Source organism: Python bivittatus, unplaced genomic scaffold (assembly GCF_059951505.1).
Source record: "Python bivittatus isolate LINGU-HERP-01145 unplaced genomic scaffold, Pbiv_v1 ctg000210_np1212, whole genome shotgun sequence".
Lineage (NCBI taxonomy): Eukaryota > Metazoa > Chordata > Lepidosauria > Squamata > Pythonidae > Python > Python bivittatus.
The window spans coordinates 8,656,299-8,676,722 of NW_028277053.1; the positions used below are offsets into that span (position 1 = coordinate 8,656,299).

Sequence of the window (20,424 nt, forward strand, 5' to 3'; positions counted from 1 at the left end):
GGCTTTGACTGTGCTGTGTCGAAACTGACCTGCACTGAATCTTTCTCATTAGCAGCAATGCTGAAGATGGAATAAATTCAATAAGAGGGACAGATCTGAAAAGTCATGTACCAGAGCAAATGTGTACAAGTTACACATACATGGCAAAAATGAGAGCAAGCAGATGAGTTTGTGTACCTTGCTAGAATATTTATTAAATGTATGGAGAAGTTTTAAGATGTGCAAATAGTAGCACATCAGCAGTGGGTGGCCTGTGGCAAAGAATGAATGCTGAAAGGAAGGAAAATGGCTTGTCATGCCTGGTCTAGGAAGAGGACAACGGCTAGTCCGGGGCTTGCCTTTGTGGAGAGGCAGTTTTGGAGACCAGGGGAAAGTGCTAAAGCATCCATAGACCATCATGTAGATCTTGGCATAAAGCCAAAGGAACCTCTAGAAACATGCATGACTTAGGTGAGGACCTGCATTTTTGACCCTGTTTGTTTATATCACTGTTGGATGTTTGTCTTTTGCATGCTAATGGCAGTAGTATTGAGAGTTTTGACAGATTCATTTTCTAGCTGTTCATTAAAGGTCCATCAGAAAAAGGACTCTCACGTTTCTCAAAGTTGCATACAAAAATGGGGAATTATGTTTTAGGGAAGGAGAACATACAACATACACTGTAGGTACTTGGCCTTTCTCAGTCCCTTTCCCCACTTTGCCACTGTACTTGCCTTCTCTAGCACATACTGAGATTCCCATTATGTTCTCTCTCCAAGTAGAGATGGAGAACAAATCAGTAAAACAGATGTTTGTTTCAGGAATCACCCCCCCACAACCAAATTGGAAGGCTCGCCCTATTTATAGACAATGCAGTGGAATGGATTTACACATCCTTAGTTCTATCTGGAATGTCTGAAACTGTCTGGAAATGGAATGGTTGGTATTTTTGTGAGTGATGTTTTCAGCTTGTAGAGGAAAACTCCACCTTGGTCTACCTTGAGGAAGAAGAACTTGACACCTAAAGGAGCATTCATGAATTTAACTTCACTTGTTGCGCTACAGATTGAGGTTACTGACAGGCAAAGACCAACATGACCTGGTGTTCATCAAATACTATGTTCTTTTGATCAAGAGTGTTTATCCACATCTTGGCAAATTATATATTTTTAATTTTTTTTTTTATTAGCAGGGAATCCTGTTGCTTTACTGAGTTTGGGTTTGTTAGCAGGGAATCCTGTTGCTTTACTGAGCCCACTGGGTTAGCTTATCCACAGATGGGCTTATTTGTGAGTATATATGGGATATATGTGTGCTTAAAAAAAAAGTATTACCATATATATTCGTGGATAAGCCCATCCATGGATAAGCCAAACCCAATTTTTTGGTTTATTTTGGCACCTAAAATTCTCAGCTTATCCACAAGTATATATGGTATATCTTTCTATTGATAACCCGTCTGGTTATTTTTGTCAGTAGTTGAAATTAAGACGTAAAATGGACTAATGGGCTATAGAAGAACTTTAATTCTCACTGGTGCTAATAACTGCCGAGCCTCAGAGTTCAATGTTATGGCCTTCTCCCCTGATCAAGAGACCACAGCCTAAAAGGAGACATCACTGAGTATTTCCCCAAAGGTCTTCATCAGAAGAACATGCAGTCATTTCAGCTCTGGTTTCTCTCTTCCGTCCTTCTTGTCTACTATGTTGTGAGCCTTCATTCAGTCTTATCTTTTAATATGTATACTGTACTTAGGATAGTTGGGATTTTATAAGTGCCCAATAATAGCAACTATTGCCAACTGCATGTCCAACTGAATAGTCCTACTGAAAGGTATCATGAAGAGGAAAAAGGTATGCAGTCTTCTCGAGTGGTGAACTGTGCCATGATTGGTCATTGGAATGGACTTAAAGTGAAGTCAAATCAGCCAAGCTGAGAACATGTAACAGTAGTCCTGTCAAGGCAGCTGCTGAGAAATGCTAAACAGAAGAGTCCTTCTCTGCAGTTCATCTGGCCTGATGCAGGAGGGCTTTTCCTGGGTGACTTGGTCTTTCAACTAGGCATCTGAGTGAATAAACCCAATAGATTGATTTGACAGTTACTGTACTTTTACTGTCTGTATGCTTCCTAACACAAATGGGTACTTTTTAGAGGTTAAAGATAGTTATGAACAGAGAACATGGGGGTGAAGAAACTGAATTAACAAGAACTCATCCTGATAGACAGAAAAACATGCCTTCCCAAAGTATGGTATTCCCAGGTAGAAGACTTACAAATCTGGGGTACAATTTGCTGGCTTGTCCATACGATGGCCCTCCTTTAGCAGTTTGAAGAGTTCCTCAACTGGAATTCCTGGATATGGAGACCCCCCCAAAGTGAAGATCTCCCATAGCAGCACTCCAAACGACCATCTGAAAACCAAAGTTGAAAAATCCAATGAGATGTTGAAAAAGGAAATTAAGATGTATTTTTCCCCCTGTGAAGCCATACAAAGGTAACATGTCACCAGGAGCTTGAGGACTGAATTTCCTGGATCTTATTTTTTTAAACCAAATACTGGCAAATCTGTTGATACAGCTGAATAGAAGCCGAAATTTGAAATTAGATAAGCATTTATATAGATACAGCCCATCTCTTTGATCTTTGAGAAAGTCTCCACTAAGACCAATGAATGGAATAAGCCCATTTATTCATGGATTTCAGGATATCTTCCCTGCATGGCATTACAACTCTTTCATGAATAGACATTTTGTTCCTTTTATTTTAAAACTGTGGGTATTGCTTACACATCACTCTGATGAGTGTAGACACGGTCAAACAATGCTTCTGGAGCCATCCATTTCACAGGCAGCCGGCCCTGTAATTAGAGAGAGGAAAACAAAATATCTGTCAGCAATTTCTGCCATCCTGCTGTCACTCCATCTGATCCCCTCTGCTGTAAACTGGTCCAAATAATTTTTAATTATGACCAATCCAAATTCATCAAATCATTGTACACTGTAATGATGGCCATTACACTTATTATCTACTTGATCCACCATCCACAGTTAATGTATCTAATACAAACTTCTTCCTCTTAAGATAACCAGTCAAGATTCTCATCAATTGACTTATCTTCTTCCCATCTCTGTCTGTCTTCTGGTTTCCCCTCTTACCCAAACTGCAGCTCTTTTATTGTCCCTGACATGCATTGTAATGGCTTCACTTCACAAATAAAATGCAAGACAGAATCTTATCACAAAAATCAATTGACTATATTCAGACAAATTTAAGAATTGGTATAAAAAATTCCTCTTGTAAGAAGACAGAAAGGTTTACTGGGCAGAGCAGAAACACTCTCTGGGCTGCTGGATCCAGATCCAGCTGGAAATACTGTCACATCATGAGATTTCTTGCCTTAGGGTGAAAGCACAAGCAGATTTCAGCAGCATTTGGTAAGTTGTTTTACCTAATCTCACCAAAATCTGAGATACCTTTAACAAAATCTAAAATAAAAGGAGACAAGCTGAGGATTCCAGTGGACAATTTATCAATGACAAGCAATACTTTCCCTAAGAATAAGCAGTATTGTTTTAAAGGTTTTTGATTAATGACTAATAATCTATTTCTGTTCCAAGAAGCATCACAGAGGAATGGAACGTGAGCCTCACTGGGCCATAGCAATGCTAGGGAAAACTAGTTTTTTACAACCTTGGCATGTGATCAAAGACTGATAATCCTGATTCTTTTCTCTTCCTTTTGGCCAACCTCAACTCATTCTGCTTTAACAGGGCTTCATAACAGCAGCACTTTCGCACCCTTCTACAGCAGGCAAGTATTGTTCTTAGGGAATTTACTACGAAGTTTTCACCTACAACCTGCATAGGACTCAGCCTAAAGCTGTCCTGATCAAGTTGGCCATGCTTTAGCCAAACAGACGTTCACCAGCCCTTGAGAGCTGAAACTGTCTCGTGCCAGCACCCCATATTCCAGATTAATCCAGATCATGGACCCAGAAATCAAATCTTTCCTGTTTAGCATATGTACAAATGAGTCCCTATGCTTTCTTCTGGAAATTGGACAGTTTTGCATTTACACACATATGCACTATTTCTTGTATGAATATCTCAAGATACTGGATTCAGCTAGTTAATGAGTTTAAAATGTACTGGATTCCTTCAATATGTGTAGAAAGCTTTCCTTTCCTTTCTCTCAGTGAGAATGAATTACAAAAAGAAAGAAAGTATACATGTACAGTGGGGCAAAAAAGTATTTAGTCAGCCACCAATTGTGCAAGTTCTCCCACTTAAAAAGATGAGAGAGGCCTGTAATTTTCCTCATAGGTATACCTCAACTATGAGAGACAAAATGGGGGGGATCCAGAAAATCACATTGTCTGATTTTTAAAGAATTTATTTGCAAATCATGGTGGAAAATAAGTATTTGGTCAATATCAAAAGTTCATCTCAATACTTTGTTATATATCCTTTGTTGGCAATGACAGAGGTCAAACGTTTTCTGTAAGTCTTCACAAGGTTTTCACACACTGTTGCTGGTATTTTGGCCCATTCCTCCATGCAGATCTCCTCTAGAGCAGTGATGTTTTGGGGCTGTTGCTGGGCAACACGGACTTTCAACTCCCTCCAAAGGTTTTCCATGGGGTTGAGATCTGGAGACTGGCTAGGCCACTCCAGGACCTTGAAATGCTTCTTACGAAGCCACTCCTTCGTTGCCCGGGCGGTGTGTTTGGGATCATTGTCATGCTGAAAGACCCAGCCACGTTTCATCTTCAATGCCCTTGCTGATGGAAGGAGGTGTTCACTCAAAATCTCACGATACATGGCCCCATTCATTCTTTCCTTTACATGGATCAGTCGTCCTGGTCCCTTTGCAGAAAAGCAGCCCCAAAGCATGATGTTTCCACCCCCATGCTTCACAGTAGGTATGGTGTTCTTTGGATGCAACTCAGCATTCTCTCTCCTCCAAACACGACGAGTTGAGTTTAGACCAAAACATTCTACTTTGGTTTCATCTGACCATATGACATTCTCCCAATCCTCTTCTGGATCATCCAAATGCTCTCTAGCAAACTTCAGACGGGCCCGGACATGGACTGGCTTAAGCAGGGGGACACATCTGGCACTGCAGGATTTGAGTCCCTGGGGGCGTAGTGTGTTACTGATGGTAGCCTTTGTTACTTTGGTCCCAGCTCTCTGCAGGTCATTCACTAGGTCCCCCCGTGTGGTTCTGGGATTTTTGCTCACCGTTCTTGTGATCATTTTGACCCCACGGAGTGAGATCTTGCGTGGAGCCCCAGATCGAGGGAGATTATCAGTGGTCTTGTATGTCTTCCATTTTCTAATTATTGCTCCCACAGTTGATTTCTTCACACCAAGCTGCTTGCCTATTGCAGATTCAGTCTTCCCAGCCTGGTGCAGGTCTACAATTTTGTTTCTGGTGTCCTTCGACAGCTCTTTGGTCTTGGCCATAGTGAAGTTTGGAGTGTGACTGTTTGAGGTTGTGGACAGGTGTCTTTTATACTGATAACAAGGTCAAACAGGTGCCATTACTACAGGTAACGAGTGGAGGACAGAGGAGCCTCTTAAAGTAGTTACAGGTCTGTGAGAGCCAGACATCTTGCTTGTTTGTAGGTGACCAAATACTTATTTTCCACCATGATTTGCAAATAAATTCTTTAAAAATCAGAGAATGTGATTTTCTGGATTTTTTTTCTCATTTTGTCTCTCATAGTTGAGGTATACCTATGATGAAAATTACAGGCCTCTCTCATCTTTTTAAGTGGGAGAACTTGCACAATTGGTGGCTGACTAAATACTTTTTTGCCCCACTGTAAATAAAGGACTTGTTTTCAGTTGGAAAAATGCTTAAAAAGAATATAAAACCATTTTTGAGATATCCAACGTATCCTTCCTTGATATGGTGTTCCCCATGCTGGCTAGGAAATCTGGGAGTCACCATTCTAGCACATCTGGATGGCAAATGATCAGAACTGCCTCATTTTTTGGAAACTTTCCACTTACATTAGTTGTTTTTTTGTAATAATCAATGTTGTGAACATCTCTGGCTAGGCCAAAATCAGCTATCTTCATCACATTGTCTTCTGTGACCAGAACATTTCTAGCTGCCAGGTCCCGGTGAATACACTGCAAAGGGATAAGTAAATAGAAAAACATGGCTTAACATGTTGTTAAAAAGTTATAATGGACATTTGGAGTCAATAAGCAGCTATATTCTCCATTAAAAATTTGAGGGTTCTGTTTAATTCCTTGTACTTTGGGGTACAAATTGTTGCAGCAATGTTGAGATTTTCAATGTAGTAGCAGCTCTTTATTTGCCCTTAAAGGTACATCCTAGATGTTACTACAAAACAACAGGAATTGGAAGTAAAGGGGAAGTATAAAATTACATCATTATTTGCTGCTGCTATCCTAGCAGTTGCCCAGATTTTTACACCCTAGGTTGGGTTGCCTAAATGTTAATGCCTATTAAGTGGGAATTAATCCATGCTAAGGAATCTTGACTGCACACTTCACTTGTGCTCTTTAATAAAATGTGTTAGTCAGAAAAGGTGTTACTAGACTCCTCCTGATTGTTTTAACACCATAGGCTAGCAATGACTCTTTTCCTACAATGCAGACTCCCACTCCTACCATGTCTACAACAAGAAACTGTAGTGCTTGAAAATCATTTCAGGGGTTCAGGGTGAGCCACAAAATCATGCAGAGGGAAGGACTGTCCCCAGAATTCTGGATGCTCTAGAAGATTATGAATTATGATGCTCTAGAAGATCATGAATATCTCTGCACAGGCCCATTAATGCTGTACGTGAACCCCCAAAACTATGATGAAGAGATAATGCACTAACCCTTGCTGTAGCAAAGTCAATAACTGCTGTACATTTTTGGTGATCAAAGTGTATCTCATTCATTACCTTTTGCTTGTCTAGTAAGGTAGACAAGCATTCTTATTTGGTCTTCTTAATTCACAACAGTGGCAACGTTTTCAACTTAAGCATTTTTTGATGGCTCAACATGGGCCAGATGCTTCAGTCACTTCAGAGGTACCCAAACTGCTTTCTTATTTGGCAGAATCCAAGACTGAGACTAAACTACAACGTAACGCTATCAATATTTTTTAAGGTGAAATCACTGTGATTTAGGGACTATGGACTAAGAAATTGGAGGACCCCATAATGTCACATCAACGATCACAAGTCCTTAAGAATATCACTATGAACCGATTTGAGATTAAAATCGATCCATTAAAAAACTGTGTTTTGATTTTTTTGGATTCCTCATATATTTGAAAGGAGAGACATTAGATTTCCTTGTTGGAGAGATGTAAAAAAAATTGAGGGTTCATTGTCCCATATGATTTGATCCTGAGAATTACTGGATTTTTTTGGGAGGGGGAGGAATAACATTTTAATATGCAAGAAGATTTATAGGGAAATCCCTCAATGTAAAAGTTGTTAATATTATGCTGAATTATATTCCAAAACTCTGGAATCTGACTGTCTTTGAGGAATTATGCTTATGCTCAGACTGGGGAACTGCCAAAAGAATTATTTTGAGAAATAGGGAAAGTGTAATGTATCTGTTTTTTAAAAGGCAATTCTTTCCACTAAACAGAAAATGAAGCAATATGCTTCCCTTTGACCTAGTTTTCATGATATTTTACAACAATAGAGCAGTTTCATCATTTTTCCATTTAATAACAGAGTATTGTAAAGTATTTTTTGTAAACCAATGATTTTTTTGAGTTTTTTCTCTCTTTTGCTCTGTTTATATTTTTCTTATAATTAGTTGTTTTCTGTATTTTTATTGTTTATGTTTTATAATCTTGTTAATCTTTTAATTCAATTAATTAACACAAGGAACCCTCACTTGAAAATACTGTATTACAAAACTGTGGCACATGCAGATCCCACTTTGGTTACTAAACAGATCAAGAGGCCCAAGGTAGCTCCTGAACCAGCTAATCCAAAGATCTCACTAGGGAAAAACTCCAGACCTAAAGCTACTAATACCACTGAATCCATTAGCAGTCTTTCACTACCATTAAAGTTAAAACCTTTCTCCAGACTTTGTTCTTAACTTCAATATGAGGTAGCCCTTGACTTACAATGGCAATTGGAACCAGAATTTCCATCACTAAGCGATGTGGTCATAAACTGCGACTGCACTGCTTAGCGATGGCAATCCCTGCAGTTCTGGTTGCCATTGTTAACCGAATCCCACAGTGCCAGCCTCCCACAACCAAAGTCACTGGGGAAGCCAGCAGGAAATTGCAAGTCCCAGCTGGGCAGGCAGGGAAGTGGCTGCTGCCGGGTGTGGGAAGGAGCAAGACGGTGTGTGGGAGAGTGCACAAGGGAGGGACGGGGAGGGTGCGTGGAGGTGCGCAAGAGGTGCAGCGCAGGTTGGGAAGGATGCACAAGAGGTGCAGCACAGGTTGGGTGCATGAGAGAGGTGCGGGTCAGGCAGGGTGCATGGAGTGCACAAGAGGCACGGCACAGGTTGAGTGCTCAAGAGATGCGGGCTGGGGAGGATGAGTGAAGGTGTGAGGGGATGCGCGAGAGGCGTGTGGGTTGGGCAGGGTGCAAGGGGATGTGTGAGAGATGCAGCGGGGGTTGGGTGCATGGGGAAGTGTGGGGGTGCACAGTGAGGGTCAGCAAGGGTGCACGAGTGGCCAGCATGGCACGAGCACAGAGAGGCTTGGGGAGGACTTACCCTAGGATTTGCCACCTTCCCTGCTGGCTTCCCCACTGACTTTCTGGGGAAGCCAGCAGGGAAGGTTGCAAATGGCTATCATGTGATTGGGGGGTGCTGCAACTGGTCATAAGTGCAAACTGGTTGTCAAGTGCCCAGATTGGGATCATGTGATGGGGGGGTGCTAGGATGGTCAAAACTCCGAGGACCTGTTGTAACCACCATTCGTTCAGCACCGTTGTAACTTTGAATGGCTGCTAAATGAACGGTCATAGGTTGAAGATTAGCTGTATAGGGGCTATATCAACCTCAATAGGCTGTTCAATTTTGTTCAAGGCATCTAATCATGAAAGCACATAGGAACTGAGGCCTTAATTTTTCATGCTCTCTTCAAGATACAGAATATTTCTGATCTAGACATCCCATCCTTGCGTCCTTTCTCTCAGCTAACCAAAGGAATAAATATATCATCTTCAAATCAACTTTTAGCTGTTCCATCTCCACGATCTCTCCATGAACTATGTATGTTCCAATGCAAGCGAACTCACTTCCAAATTAATGTCACTTCAGCTTCTTACACTTCTTCTAGCCTATTTATCTCCTTTCCCAGCTGTTTGACCCAGTGTATAATGTTATTCCTGTTCCCTTAATACAAATTAGTATATTTGTTTCACATTATCATATAAACCATCTTTTTTTGGCTCTCAGTACAAGGTAGTCTTTGAAAGCTTAGGTTTTCCAAGTTCTTTGCTACTCACTTTTTGAGATGCCAGATACTCCATTCCACGCGCTACCTGGTAGGCACACGAGACTAAGTCTTTAAATGTTAGCTGTTCTTCAGGTAGCTTGCAGGTATCAAAGGAATAATCCATGCCAGGTAGCCGACAAGCTCTAAGGTATTCCCTTAAATTCCCCTTTGATGCATATTCCACAAGAACATAGAGAGGTCCTGGAGAAAACAATCAGTCATTGTTTGAAATGCACTTTCATATCTCTCCACGTTTTCTGCCAGCTTGCTACTTATTTTATGATTGGTATGTCCTTTCTTTCAGATTCTAGAAGAGAGGAACTTCAGTTCCAGGATAGATGCATTAACTTTAATACTGCAAAGAGGAGTTGCACCATAACAATTTAGCAAGTGTGTGTGTGTGTGGGGGGGGGAATGGTTCTGGGAATATCCTCAAACTACAGACATAAAAGCTCAAACTGGAAGAATCAGAATATCTTCCAACCATTTATCAGAAAGGAACCTATATGCCCACGTCAAGTCAAACTGGCATTCAATACAGTATTGATAAAGATATTTTTTTTCATAAATCTGAGCCAATGGATATTTACTGACTAATCAAAGCCCTACCTCTTCACAGTGGCCCTGTGGACGTCTCATCTGAAAGCCCACTTGCATGTTAAGCAGAGATGTCTGACCAAGATGCCTTCCTGAACACCCACTAAGCTTCTACTGGGTTCCAGTTCAGATAGTGGAAGGTTTGAGCTCACGTGGGAATTTCCACACATACAGTTCGACCTGTGAGGTTCCCTCATGGAGATGCTTCTCCAGATTAGATACCACCAGAGTGCTTTTGCAGAGGCAGAATTCACCTCAGCAGGAGAAAGCAGAAAGCAGGAACATGGAGGGAGAAGATATTGGGACTCTGCTTTTCAACTGGTTCACACAGAATCTTGCATTAGGTGCCATCAGAAAATTGATATTCCTTTGCTGATGACATCAATTTACATGGATTAGAATAAAAACAGGCATTGTAGAAGACTAAAATAATCTATTCAAAGTAGGAAAATGGGTATTAAAATGGCAATAGCAGTTCTATGTAAAGTGGTTGAAATCTAATGATGGGCTCTGAACTGACAGAGATTGCTTGGGCATCTGTAGTTAAATTCATGAGATCTGGTTCAGGCTGGTTGCAACACTGAAATGGTTCCAGAACGAGCAGCCTACAACTGCCAGAAACTGCTCTGTGCATTACAATAAAAGTAATCTTTATCATTTTATAAACTTTTTTTAAAGCATCAGTTCTTTCTTTGCGAAAACAGTGCAAAGCTGCATGGAATTCACTTCACTTCAATTTTTCCTTCTAGATAGCACATTAGTTGTTCTGCAAACACAGGTAAGTCAGAGAAAAAGTGTGCAAAAGAACACTGCTGCAGAAAAATGGGCTACTAGCCCCGTTTAAATAATTTAAATATTTCAATTGGTCCTTCATGGCAACTGAGGCATGAGAAAGAGTTACTTTTCTACACCAGCTCTAAACTCACAGACAAAAGCATTATTAGGCAATATTTAATAAAATACAGCCCCCCACCCCCGCAAAAAGAGTATTCATGACAGCATTGGTTCAATATGCATAAAAAGATCCAGGCTGAGCATGCACATGACTAACTTTATCAAGTTCCACAGCCACGTGCTTTAGAAACGTACCATCCTGTGTGCAGGCACCCAAGAGATTAATAATATTTTTGTGCTTCCCAATCATTTTCATCATTTCCATTTCTGAGACTAAGTCAGACAGATCTTTGTCTGTGGCATCATCTATGAGAGAGAGGAGAAAAGCAGCACTGAGAAAAAAGCATTTCTGTCCTATGCCACGCGTATCTAATTCTGCCTGGTGGTCTTTGCACCTTGATATTTTAGCTTGCAGGCTGATAGCACTCGCTGCTGCTTGCTTGTGATTCCACCCTATTTCTGGCTTTAGGGATCACTGGGTCTTCCCCCACCCTTCCTCCAACTTTGGATAACAAAGGATGTTTTCAAATATACAAATCTGCTATTCTGCACTGCAGAATTGCTGGTCCAAGTTCAGGTCCAGGCTAGGTCAGGGGAACTGTTCAGAATTTATTCAGGAATAAGGCCCCTTCTGCTTCAAAGATGGAGTGGGACAGAAGGCATGGCACTTATAAGCAAATGCTCCCTACTCCCGCTTCCTGTCTTAAACTGTGAAGAGCAGCAGTTTAAGAACTGAGAGGCAGAATCAAGGATGAATTCCCACAGCCTGTTGACTTGGTATGAAGGACAGGGGAGAGACCCCAAAAGCCTGAGATGTTGTATCTCAGAAGTCAGTCCATGGAGATGAAGCTTGAGAAGGGAACCAAGGCAGGGCTGGAAATCAGAAACGCAGAGGCAAGGCTCATGGGAAATCCCATCTCCTTGCATTTGGTGCTTTCAGTACCTTTCAGCATCTTGACAGCTACAGTAATAGGCTTGTTTGGTTTTTCCTTGTCAATCCCCATTGCTTCTGCCATCACTACTTGACCAAAGCAGCCTTCACCCAGTGGCTTCCCTAGAGTCAGGCTGAAAAGCAAACAAGTGAGAACGTGAGCATGGAAAACACCGTGATACCCGAAGAACAAAGAGGTGACCATCCCCAAGCAATGCCTGTATCCAGTTTCCTCACCGAGATCTTGCCAATTCCCACTTCGGGTCAGCTGGCAACTCAAGCTCAGAGACATTTGCCAGCATGGCTCCCTCACTGGAGGAAAGGCGGGTGATCCTGACCAGAGGAGTATTGGAATTCATGGAAGAGTTGGACTCCAAAGACACCTGCTTGAATAGAGCAAAGGAGGTGTTATTGCCATCAGCCTCTTAAGGTAGCACATGGATGTTGCAGAAGAGGTGGAAAAGGGGTGGTGAGCTTTTGTGAGCTGCAATGTAGGAGTTATTAAACCTTTACTGGAAACCACTGACTGTCTATCTTGTATTTTGTACTGTGGCATTCTTGTTAAGTAATCCAATTAATGTTTTTCAGAACTATGTATTTTGGTTTAAATGATCTAACTTCTAATTCCTGAGAGTTAACAGCGCTGCTCCTTTGGAATTCATTCCAATGAGAGAAGCACATCTATGATTTTGCATAACATTAGGCCTCCTCCTGGCAACAGTAATTATCTATGGAATAACTTGCTTGAGTGCCTAGATATTTCAAAAAGCAGACCCTTTTCTTTGAAATAAGAAAGAATATTGAGAAAATCTGGAGCTCCATTTGCCAGGACTTCCTTCACTTATATAACCTGCTATTTTCAGATTAGCATGCTATGTGACCAGCTGATTGTATTTCATTCAAGAAATTCACAGTTAAATAAGTCATGTTTAGTATGATGAGTGCACCAAATGAAACGATAACTAAACCCTGAACGGAGAAGAGGTAAGTGTTCCACACATTGCGCTTCAGACTCCTAAAAAACTGACAATTTCCTTTATTAGACAAATTCTACAACATTGCCCAAACCATTGTAATAAAGTAGGAATAAACACGCAATTTTCTTAATGGAAGGAAAGAAGATGTGGAATCCTTTAAGAATTAAGAGTTTTAAACTTGTTCATAAATTACTTGTTGTAGTAGTGGAAAGAACTACTGAAGCAGCACATGTGCAGGTACGGAGCTCTCGTGGATGAACAAAATCTCTGCCCAACAGCTACAGCTTTTCTGGAACTACAAGAGCTGAACTGGCCCCAAAGGTATGGTGAACACACACTGCATCTCACATACATAGCTTCAATAAACTGGACAGGGGTAAGCAATGACATTGGCAAAGTTGTGGATAACACCAAACTGTTCATGGTGGCAAAACTCAAAAGTGATTGCGAAGAGCTCCAGAAAGATCTTTACGGTGTTCAGCTCAATGGCAAATGAATGTAAGGTGATGCACACCGAGCCCCCCCACCCCATTTTTCTTATGTAATTACCGGATCAGAGCTGTTTGAAACTAGCTAGGAGAAAATCTCAAGGCCATTTTGTCAGTGCTCAGCAGCTGTGAAAAAAGCAATTCCGTGCTGGGGCTTGTCAAGAAAGGGACTTGAATATTAAATGGCCAACGCTGAAATGCCATTATAAATATAGGGCACACTTGCATCTAGAATACCATGTCCAGTACTGCTCCCCATATTTGAAAAAGATATGACAGGTAGAAAAAAAGAGATGTGGCAACCAAAATATCAGGGCTAGAATATTTGGGACTCTTTAGCATGGAAAAACAGCAGTTGAGGGGAAACATGCGTGACATGGAGAAAATGAATAGGGATTTTTTCCCCCTTCTCTTGTAATGTTAGAACCATTCAATGAAAACTGACTGGAAACAGATTTAGAGGAGGTCAAAGGAAGCACTTCTTCACACAATACTTAATTAACTTGTGGAAGTGATTACCACAAGATGATGGTTCCTAAAAGTTAGGCGAAACTCAAGGAGGACAGGTATATCAGTGGCTGTTGACTCTGAAGACTCAATATTATTTATTGTCATGGGGCAGCATGACAACACAGTAAGTTGCCTATTATTGCAGGCAAATAAAGGAGAGAGATATTTCCACCACTTGTCTGCAAGCACCCCAGAATCATCTGGTTGTCTATTGTGAAAAAAACAGTACTTGGTTTGATCCAAGAAGGCCTATTCTTATAATCTGAATGTTTCCCACTTCTTCCCCCAAACACAGGAATCACCAAGTTTGTTAAAAATAGTACTGACGTGATCCTTTCCTGGTACGCTCTTCCAAGAGAAAGCCTTCATGTTAATTTTGAGTTAAATCAGTGAAAACAGGTTCATTTGTGCCTTTTCTTACTGTAAAAAGAAGCAGTTTGGGAAGTGTGCTTTTAGTCTAGGTCTGTTTTATATTCCATGTTAATGTTAGATTGTGCAGAATCCAAGAGAGAGTCAGGATCCGTAAACCAGAATGTTGTAAGACGTTAAGGCCATCCTTTAAACAAAAGTTAAGTCTCCAGCAACAGCAGAGATCCACTGGAATAAATCCACATTCTCCAAAGCGTGACCTGACAACTTGCTTAGTCCTTCTCCAGATCTAAAAAAATAAGGAGGACAAGGAGAGGGTAGAGATATAGGGAAACCGTGATCTTGTATCTACTTTCTGTTACCTGTCTCTTGAGAGGGAACTTGGAGACCTTCTGAACTGTGGTGGTGTTCATAGCTTTTTTGGCTGGCCTTTTAATTCTATAAATCACCACTATCACTGCCACCAGGATGGAAAGCACGAAGGCGATCCCATAGCTGAGGATGCCTGCATAAAATGAGCTGGAATCATCTCTCGCAACTCGTTTTTCTGCTGGAGAGGGAGAGATGCATGTTAGGAACCAGAAGAATGGCAGCCCGATCCTATCCTTATATGTTTCGGTAGAGGTCATGCCCAATCTAAAATACACTACTACAAAAAACACTCATGATGCACTACTAAATAGCTGTTTTCCCCCTTCTTACTCATGGCACTCACAAACCTCCTAGGTTGCATGCAAGTTATTTTAAAAGGTAAGTTCAGAATTGTGCCACAGGACCTTGAAAAGCATCTCGCTGTTCTTCTGTAGGGGTGACGGGGTTCATGCTAGCACTGGAAGTTTCGTTATTCAATAATAAATAGCAAAAGTCACAAAACCTAATGTGGCTTTCTAAAAATTTGGTGATGCGAACTTCGGCGTAGAATGCTTTTCAACAGATATGAAACCCTATCTTCTGAGAATCTAGCAGCTTTCTCTGCTAGATCCTTTATTTAGGAGGATAAGCCATTTAAATACTGAAATGAAACACGTCCTGAAATTCAAATATAATTAACAGGCACTATTAACAGAAAAATGCTGAAATGCAAAATTTCAGTACGTGCTGCAGCACTGTTTGAGAAACAGTCTAGAGTTTCTGAGATGAGCTGGCAGCCAACAGACTTTATGGAGTTGGGGCAGAGAAGAATATTAATTTGGGAATGTGGTTCTATGATTCATTGGCACCAATCATTAACATTCCTCCTTGCCAAGAGACACCCAAAGGGAGAAGAAGGGCTGGGGCTCCACAGGGTAGGTGGGTGTGAGCCAAGAGGCTGCCTTCAGGTCCACCTTGTGAGCAACTGACTATAGAAGGTGAGAGCCGCCAATGACTCACAGCGCTTCACATAACAGGTCCGAATTAAATGTGGAAGCTTGGAATCCAGTGACACGAAACCACTCCACATAAATGCCCAAGCTCATGAGTGGTTTAAAACAAAGGCTTTTGAACTGCTATGGGGCATCCTCAGGAGGGCCCAAAAAGTCATAAGTGTGTTTGCAACTGTTTCACATGCATGACGCACATAAGAAGGGAGCGGGGCTTCATCAGCATGGGCAGGCCCCCTCCTGAACAGGACCCAGAATCTGTGGCAGCATCTCTCTTCTCACACGCTTGTAGCTGTTTAAAAATCAGTGTTACAGCCACAACAGTTTAACAGCCTACATTCTGAAGATGGCACCACCCCTCCCAGCCACAGAAACGCTAACGATTCAAGCTCATCTCCAGAATAGAAGTGTGTTATTTACTGCCACTTATAATGAGTTGCACGAAGCGAAACGTGCCTGAAGATGATCATCCTGGCCTAAAACACCAGATGCATCTTCTGCTCAAGAACTAGGCCTTCCTGAAACGGGTTCTATGCCCTTCAGAGGCAGAGGGGAAAAGGGGACCAAGCAGAAATACCTGGTAATACCGTCAGCCAAGCAGAATGATGTGAAAAACCAATAGAATTCCCAGCCAGGCAAGTGTATTCCCCAGCGTCCTCAAAAGTAACATTGTGCAAGGACAGAATTTCTAGCTCTTTATCCGTTTTGTTAACACCCGCTGTCTACAGAGGAAAGAACAAAACAAAACAGAGATAGGAAAGGAAGGAGGAGAACAGGATAAGCAAAATTCCCAGAAAAGGTAACCCAGACAAATTTCAAAAGCAGATGGTGATCTGAAGTGCCTGTGGCCTGTTCCGGTCCCCTAGCACAACCAGATGTCTGTATCCAAAGCACCAGCTCCCTTCACCAGGCTCTTACTCTGTCCCACTAAAGATGCATGCAGGCCAAAGCGTCTGATGAAAAATTCCCTCCACAGAATGACTGTCTCGTGGTCAGGAGGGTGAGGATGGAGACTGGGCGGCAGAGAGAAGTGAAAGAGAAGGCGCCGAGACAAGCAGTGAGGATTAAGACGAGTGGGGCAAGTTAAACGTGGTTTTCAAAGAAAAGCATTTCATGTTTTACGTTAGAATTCATCCAGAGATTTCTCCATCAAGAAATCCCTTGCTCACCTATTCCCGTTGGGAAGGTTTCAGTGCCTTTCCTTGCCCATTTTTGGAAAAGCGCTGAAAATGGGAAAGGAGCTCAAAACGTGTGGCTTTTGTGACTAAAGGTTTCCTCCCTTGCCAATGCGAACGCCTGCTACAGAAGCGAGCGGGATGAATCACGAGAGGAGGAGGCAGAAAACTCAAGAAAACAAAGAGCCAGTTAATAACACAATAGGGAGGAAGAGAAGTTGAAAAGACAGTCATTAATGTGGGAATTTTTCTTAGCAAATGATTCATAAAGCATTTCGTTATTCTAAAAGTTAGAAAAAGTGAAAGTCATTATCTCAAGCATCAGGGGAGAGGAGAGAGAACAAAACGGCCAGCAGCTGAATCTGTTGCAGCTCATTCGTGCAGCTGCGAAGCCTCTGGGACAGAGTTGAGGGATTACCTGGTTCTGGTTTGTGAATGTGGAGCCAAAATGATTTTTCGGCTCTGCCTACGAAATTGTTGGCTCTACAAAGATATTCGCCTTCATCTTGTTTTGTCACATTGAATAGATTTAGGTAAACATCAGCTTCAGGATCTTTACTGATCCAAGACTGCAGAACAGACAGAAACCTGAACTTCAGTAAACCGAACAATCTCTCTCCATCACACGTTAGACAGACAGGGCTGATTAGCTGTTCCTATGCTTTGTCTTTTGGCAGAACTATAATGTTGGAAGAAGACAGCTTCTTCTCAGTGCAGGAGTCCAAATTCAGGGCTCTCAGAGAGAAGGCTGCTGAGCCTCTGCTTGGACATATCCAGGGAAGAGGAGCCCACTGGTCTCACCGCCAAATTGCTTTTGCTCCTACGAAAATCCCCTTAACATTTAACTGGAATCTGCCTTCCAATCACTTGAATCTGTTTTTTTTTCAAATGCTGCACTCCAGCATGAGGGAGAACAGGTCTTGGCCTTCTTCTTTGACAGATCCCCTCAGGTATCTGAAGAGGGCTATCCTAACCCCCTCCATCTTCTCTTTCCAAGGCTTAACAGGCCCAGCTCAACTCCTTCAATCTCTTCTCACACCAATCAATTTCTAACCCTTTGATTACCCCCATTGGCTTTCTCTAAACCTGTTCCAGTCTGCCTTAATCCCTCTTGGAGTGTGGTGAACAGAACTGGACACAGTATGTAAAGAGGGGTCTGACCAGTGCAGAATAAACTTAAAAACAGTATTTCTATTGCTGCACCTGAGAATCATATTTACCTTTTTTGCAGCCACATTGTAATTGGCTCATGCTCAATTGGCATTTATTATTCAAAACTCTCTTACAAATACTATTATCAACTCAGATATCCCTCATCCTATACTTGTTTTCTAACATTGTTCAGAAGCTTCCCAATGTTAGTTGGTCTATATTAAATGGTCTGTGGATCTTCCTTTTTTTGAAGATAAAGGACATTTGGTATTCTCCAACATATTTCTATATTCAGAGATCATTTCATCCATGGACCAAGTGAGGGAGGCCAGCAAAACACTGTAATGGCTCTGCTAAGGAACTACATCCAGTGTCTTTGCAAAGCAATCTCCGCTTATTGCTTGCATGAAAATTGCTCTTGAGTTAATGTGAAGGTCCTTTTGGGAAGGCTATAGTGCTGGGAAACAGCTGCCCCACCTATGCAAACAATTCTTACGTCAATCCTGGGTGGTGATCCAGTGTTATTATCTTCCCTATTGCAAAGCCTGACAACCAGTAGTGTCCTGAGTGTGCCAAATAGTTTCGTGATAGAGCTCAGATTTATATTAAGCCTTTCCCAATTTCTGGTTCTGTCTCTCAGATACTGTCATACAGTCAGTTCCTCTGCAAGATTAAACCCTGTTTTTTTCAAAAAAAATTTCAGCACATATCAAGGGTAATCTGGTAGTGGGTTGTTATGAGTGATTTCCTGTAAATACTGCTCTCTCTAGTAGGTTACAGACTTAAAAGAGTTGTGTAGCTATGCACCAACCTTTAGGACGGAAACATAAGGAGTCCCATCTGGCCCGTATTTGCTTCCGTTGACTTCCACATGTTTCAACCACTGGATGTGAGGTTGAGCATCACTGTATACTTTGCAGTGGAATTCGACGTTGCTCCCAACCACCACGGTCTGATTAGCAGGCAATCCTGCCTGGAGAATAGGACGGTGGGGTGATCTTTCTGTGGAAAGGAAATGGGGTTTACTTAATATGGGTCATCTGTAATATCAATTGCTCTACGTAGCATTTGTCCAATAAAAGCTTCTTTTTACCACACCACAATGCTGCTAGCTTCTGTATGAGGCCTATATAACCATACTACTGATGTGTGATATAATATTTGTGTGCGTAAGCTATTGCTCAATTTCTTTATTAAATGTGGAAGCTACACTGTTGACTGAAACTCTGGCATGGAAACTGCAAAATACATTATTGCCTTGCTCAATCTGGCTTCATAAACGGACCACAAGCTTCACCTATCATCACCTATCATCAATATATTAGAAATCTAATAAAGAAAACAGGATGTGGCAAACCTCTTTGAAACAGTGTAGATTTAATTTTTGGAACGTGTTTGGTGAGACGTGGTTTTCTCTGGTTTTTATTAGTTGGATTAAAATGCGGTATCTTAATTCATCAACTGGAAAGACTACAATTGGATTTATCTCTTCATCTATTTAGATGTCTCATGGAATTCAATAAGGATGTTCTTTATCTCATCTCATATTGAATTTGGCATTGGAACTGCTGACCTGTTTTAGTAGAGAGTCAAAGGAAATTTGGGGTATAAAATTGCAGCCACAGTGGAACCTAAACTGCTATTATATGCAGATGGGAATTTGGGTCTTACTAACAATGATCAGAATTCTTTGCCTAAATTTGTGGATATTGTTCTGCATCTCAGTAAATTATCAATTCAATAAATTGTAGTAGATTTAATATGCTTCCAGATCTAGAGTATCTGAGGAAACTTGTAAGAAATGAACATTTTTTAAAATTTTATGAATCCTCTTTAATATCTCGGAATAGCTCTCTATTTTGTTGTCTTTAACACCCTAAACTGATTAATTCAAACATATTGATATAAATAGCTTATATGGAGTAATAAAAATAGTTAAATATAACATCTGGATTGATACATATATTCGGAGTAATCTCTATGTTAATTCCTCTTCAATATTTTAAGCAAATTGATAAGATATTGAGCAAGATTTTATGGGTCAGATCTTCCCACTCAGTTTTATCTAAATTGTTACTTCTATATGAAGAAGGGGTTTCAAAAACTATTATACTGGAAAGTTATTATCTGACCTCCAAACCAGTTTACTGCTAATAATTCTTTCAAGTCCCAGTGCATTGCAAAAAGAATCTGTCGTGTGCAAATTTGCCAAAGGATAATATAAAGCAGTTTTTGACTTCATCAGTTTCTGAAACTCCAAATGATTTCATTGGAAAAGGTTTTATAAAATGTTAAATATGTCTCTTATGATCTTAATATGAGACTAATTCATCAAAAGAGGCTTTTCCATGTTTATTGGATACCTTAGTGGATGTTTAAGAAGAGTTGGGTGTCAAACATTTTATGCCGTATTTGTAATACAGCTGAGGGACTCTGACACGTGTATTCAGCTTGTAGTTCCATTTGGGGCTGATTCAAATCAATGTTAATGTGATTTTGTAAAGAAAAATAAGAGGCAAAGATGTTAATGTGATG

General features: G+C 41.0%; 1 protein-coding gene and 1 long non-coding RNA gene across 6 annotated transcripts in view; one reads left to right on the plus strand and one right to left on the minus strand.

The window, feature by feature from the left end:
• Window positions 1-10,715, plus strand: part of LOC148216161 (uncharacterized) — a 30,182-nt gene extending 19,467 nt beyond the window's left edge. The window contains exon 3 of the long non-coding RNA XR_015795911.1: window positions 10,055-10,715. This is a non-coding gene — a long non-coding RNA (uncharacterized LOC148216161). The remainder of the gene's footprint in view (window positions 1-10,054) is intronic.
• The window catches only part of FGFR3 (fibroblast growth factor receptor 3), a 74,252-nt gene that overhangs the window by 5,507 nt on the left and 48,321 nt on the right, over window positions 1-20,424 (minus strand). Inside the window, exons 7-16 of one of the 5 annotated variants that reach the window (XM_088139436.1) lie at window positions 18,701-18,891; window positions 16,140-16,284; window positions 14,564-14,751; window positions 12,095-12,240; window positions 11,870-11,991; window positions 11,122-11,232; window positions 9,446-9,636; window positions 6,000-6,122; window positions 2,766-2,836; window positions 2,253-2,390 (exon numbers count right to left, since the gene is read on the minus strand). In XM_088139436.1, the coding sequence (XP_087995562.1) occupies window positions 2,253-2,390; window positions 2,766-2,836; window positions 6,000-6,122; window positions 9,446-9,636; window positions 11,122-11,232; window positions 11,870-11,991; window positions 12,095-12,240; window positions 14,564-14,751; window positions 16,140-16,284; window positions 18,701-18,891 (1,426 nt within the window). Of the gene's footprint in view, window positions 1-2,252; window positions 2,391-2,765; window positions 2,837-5,999; window positions 6,123-9,445; window positions 9,637-11,121; window positions 11,233-11,869; window positions 11,992-12,094; window positions 12,244-14,563; window positions 14,752-16,139; window positions 16,285-17,155; window positions 17,307-18,700; window positions 18,892-20,424 lie in introns of all 5 variants that reach the window. The other 4 variants (XM_088139435.1, XM_088139434.1, XM_088139433.1 and 1 more) reach the window with 4 other exon arrangements.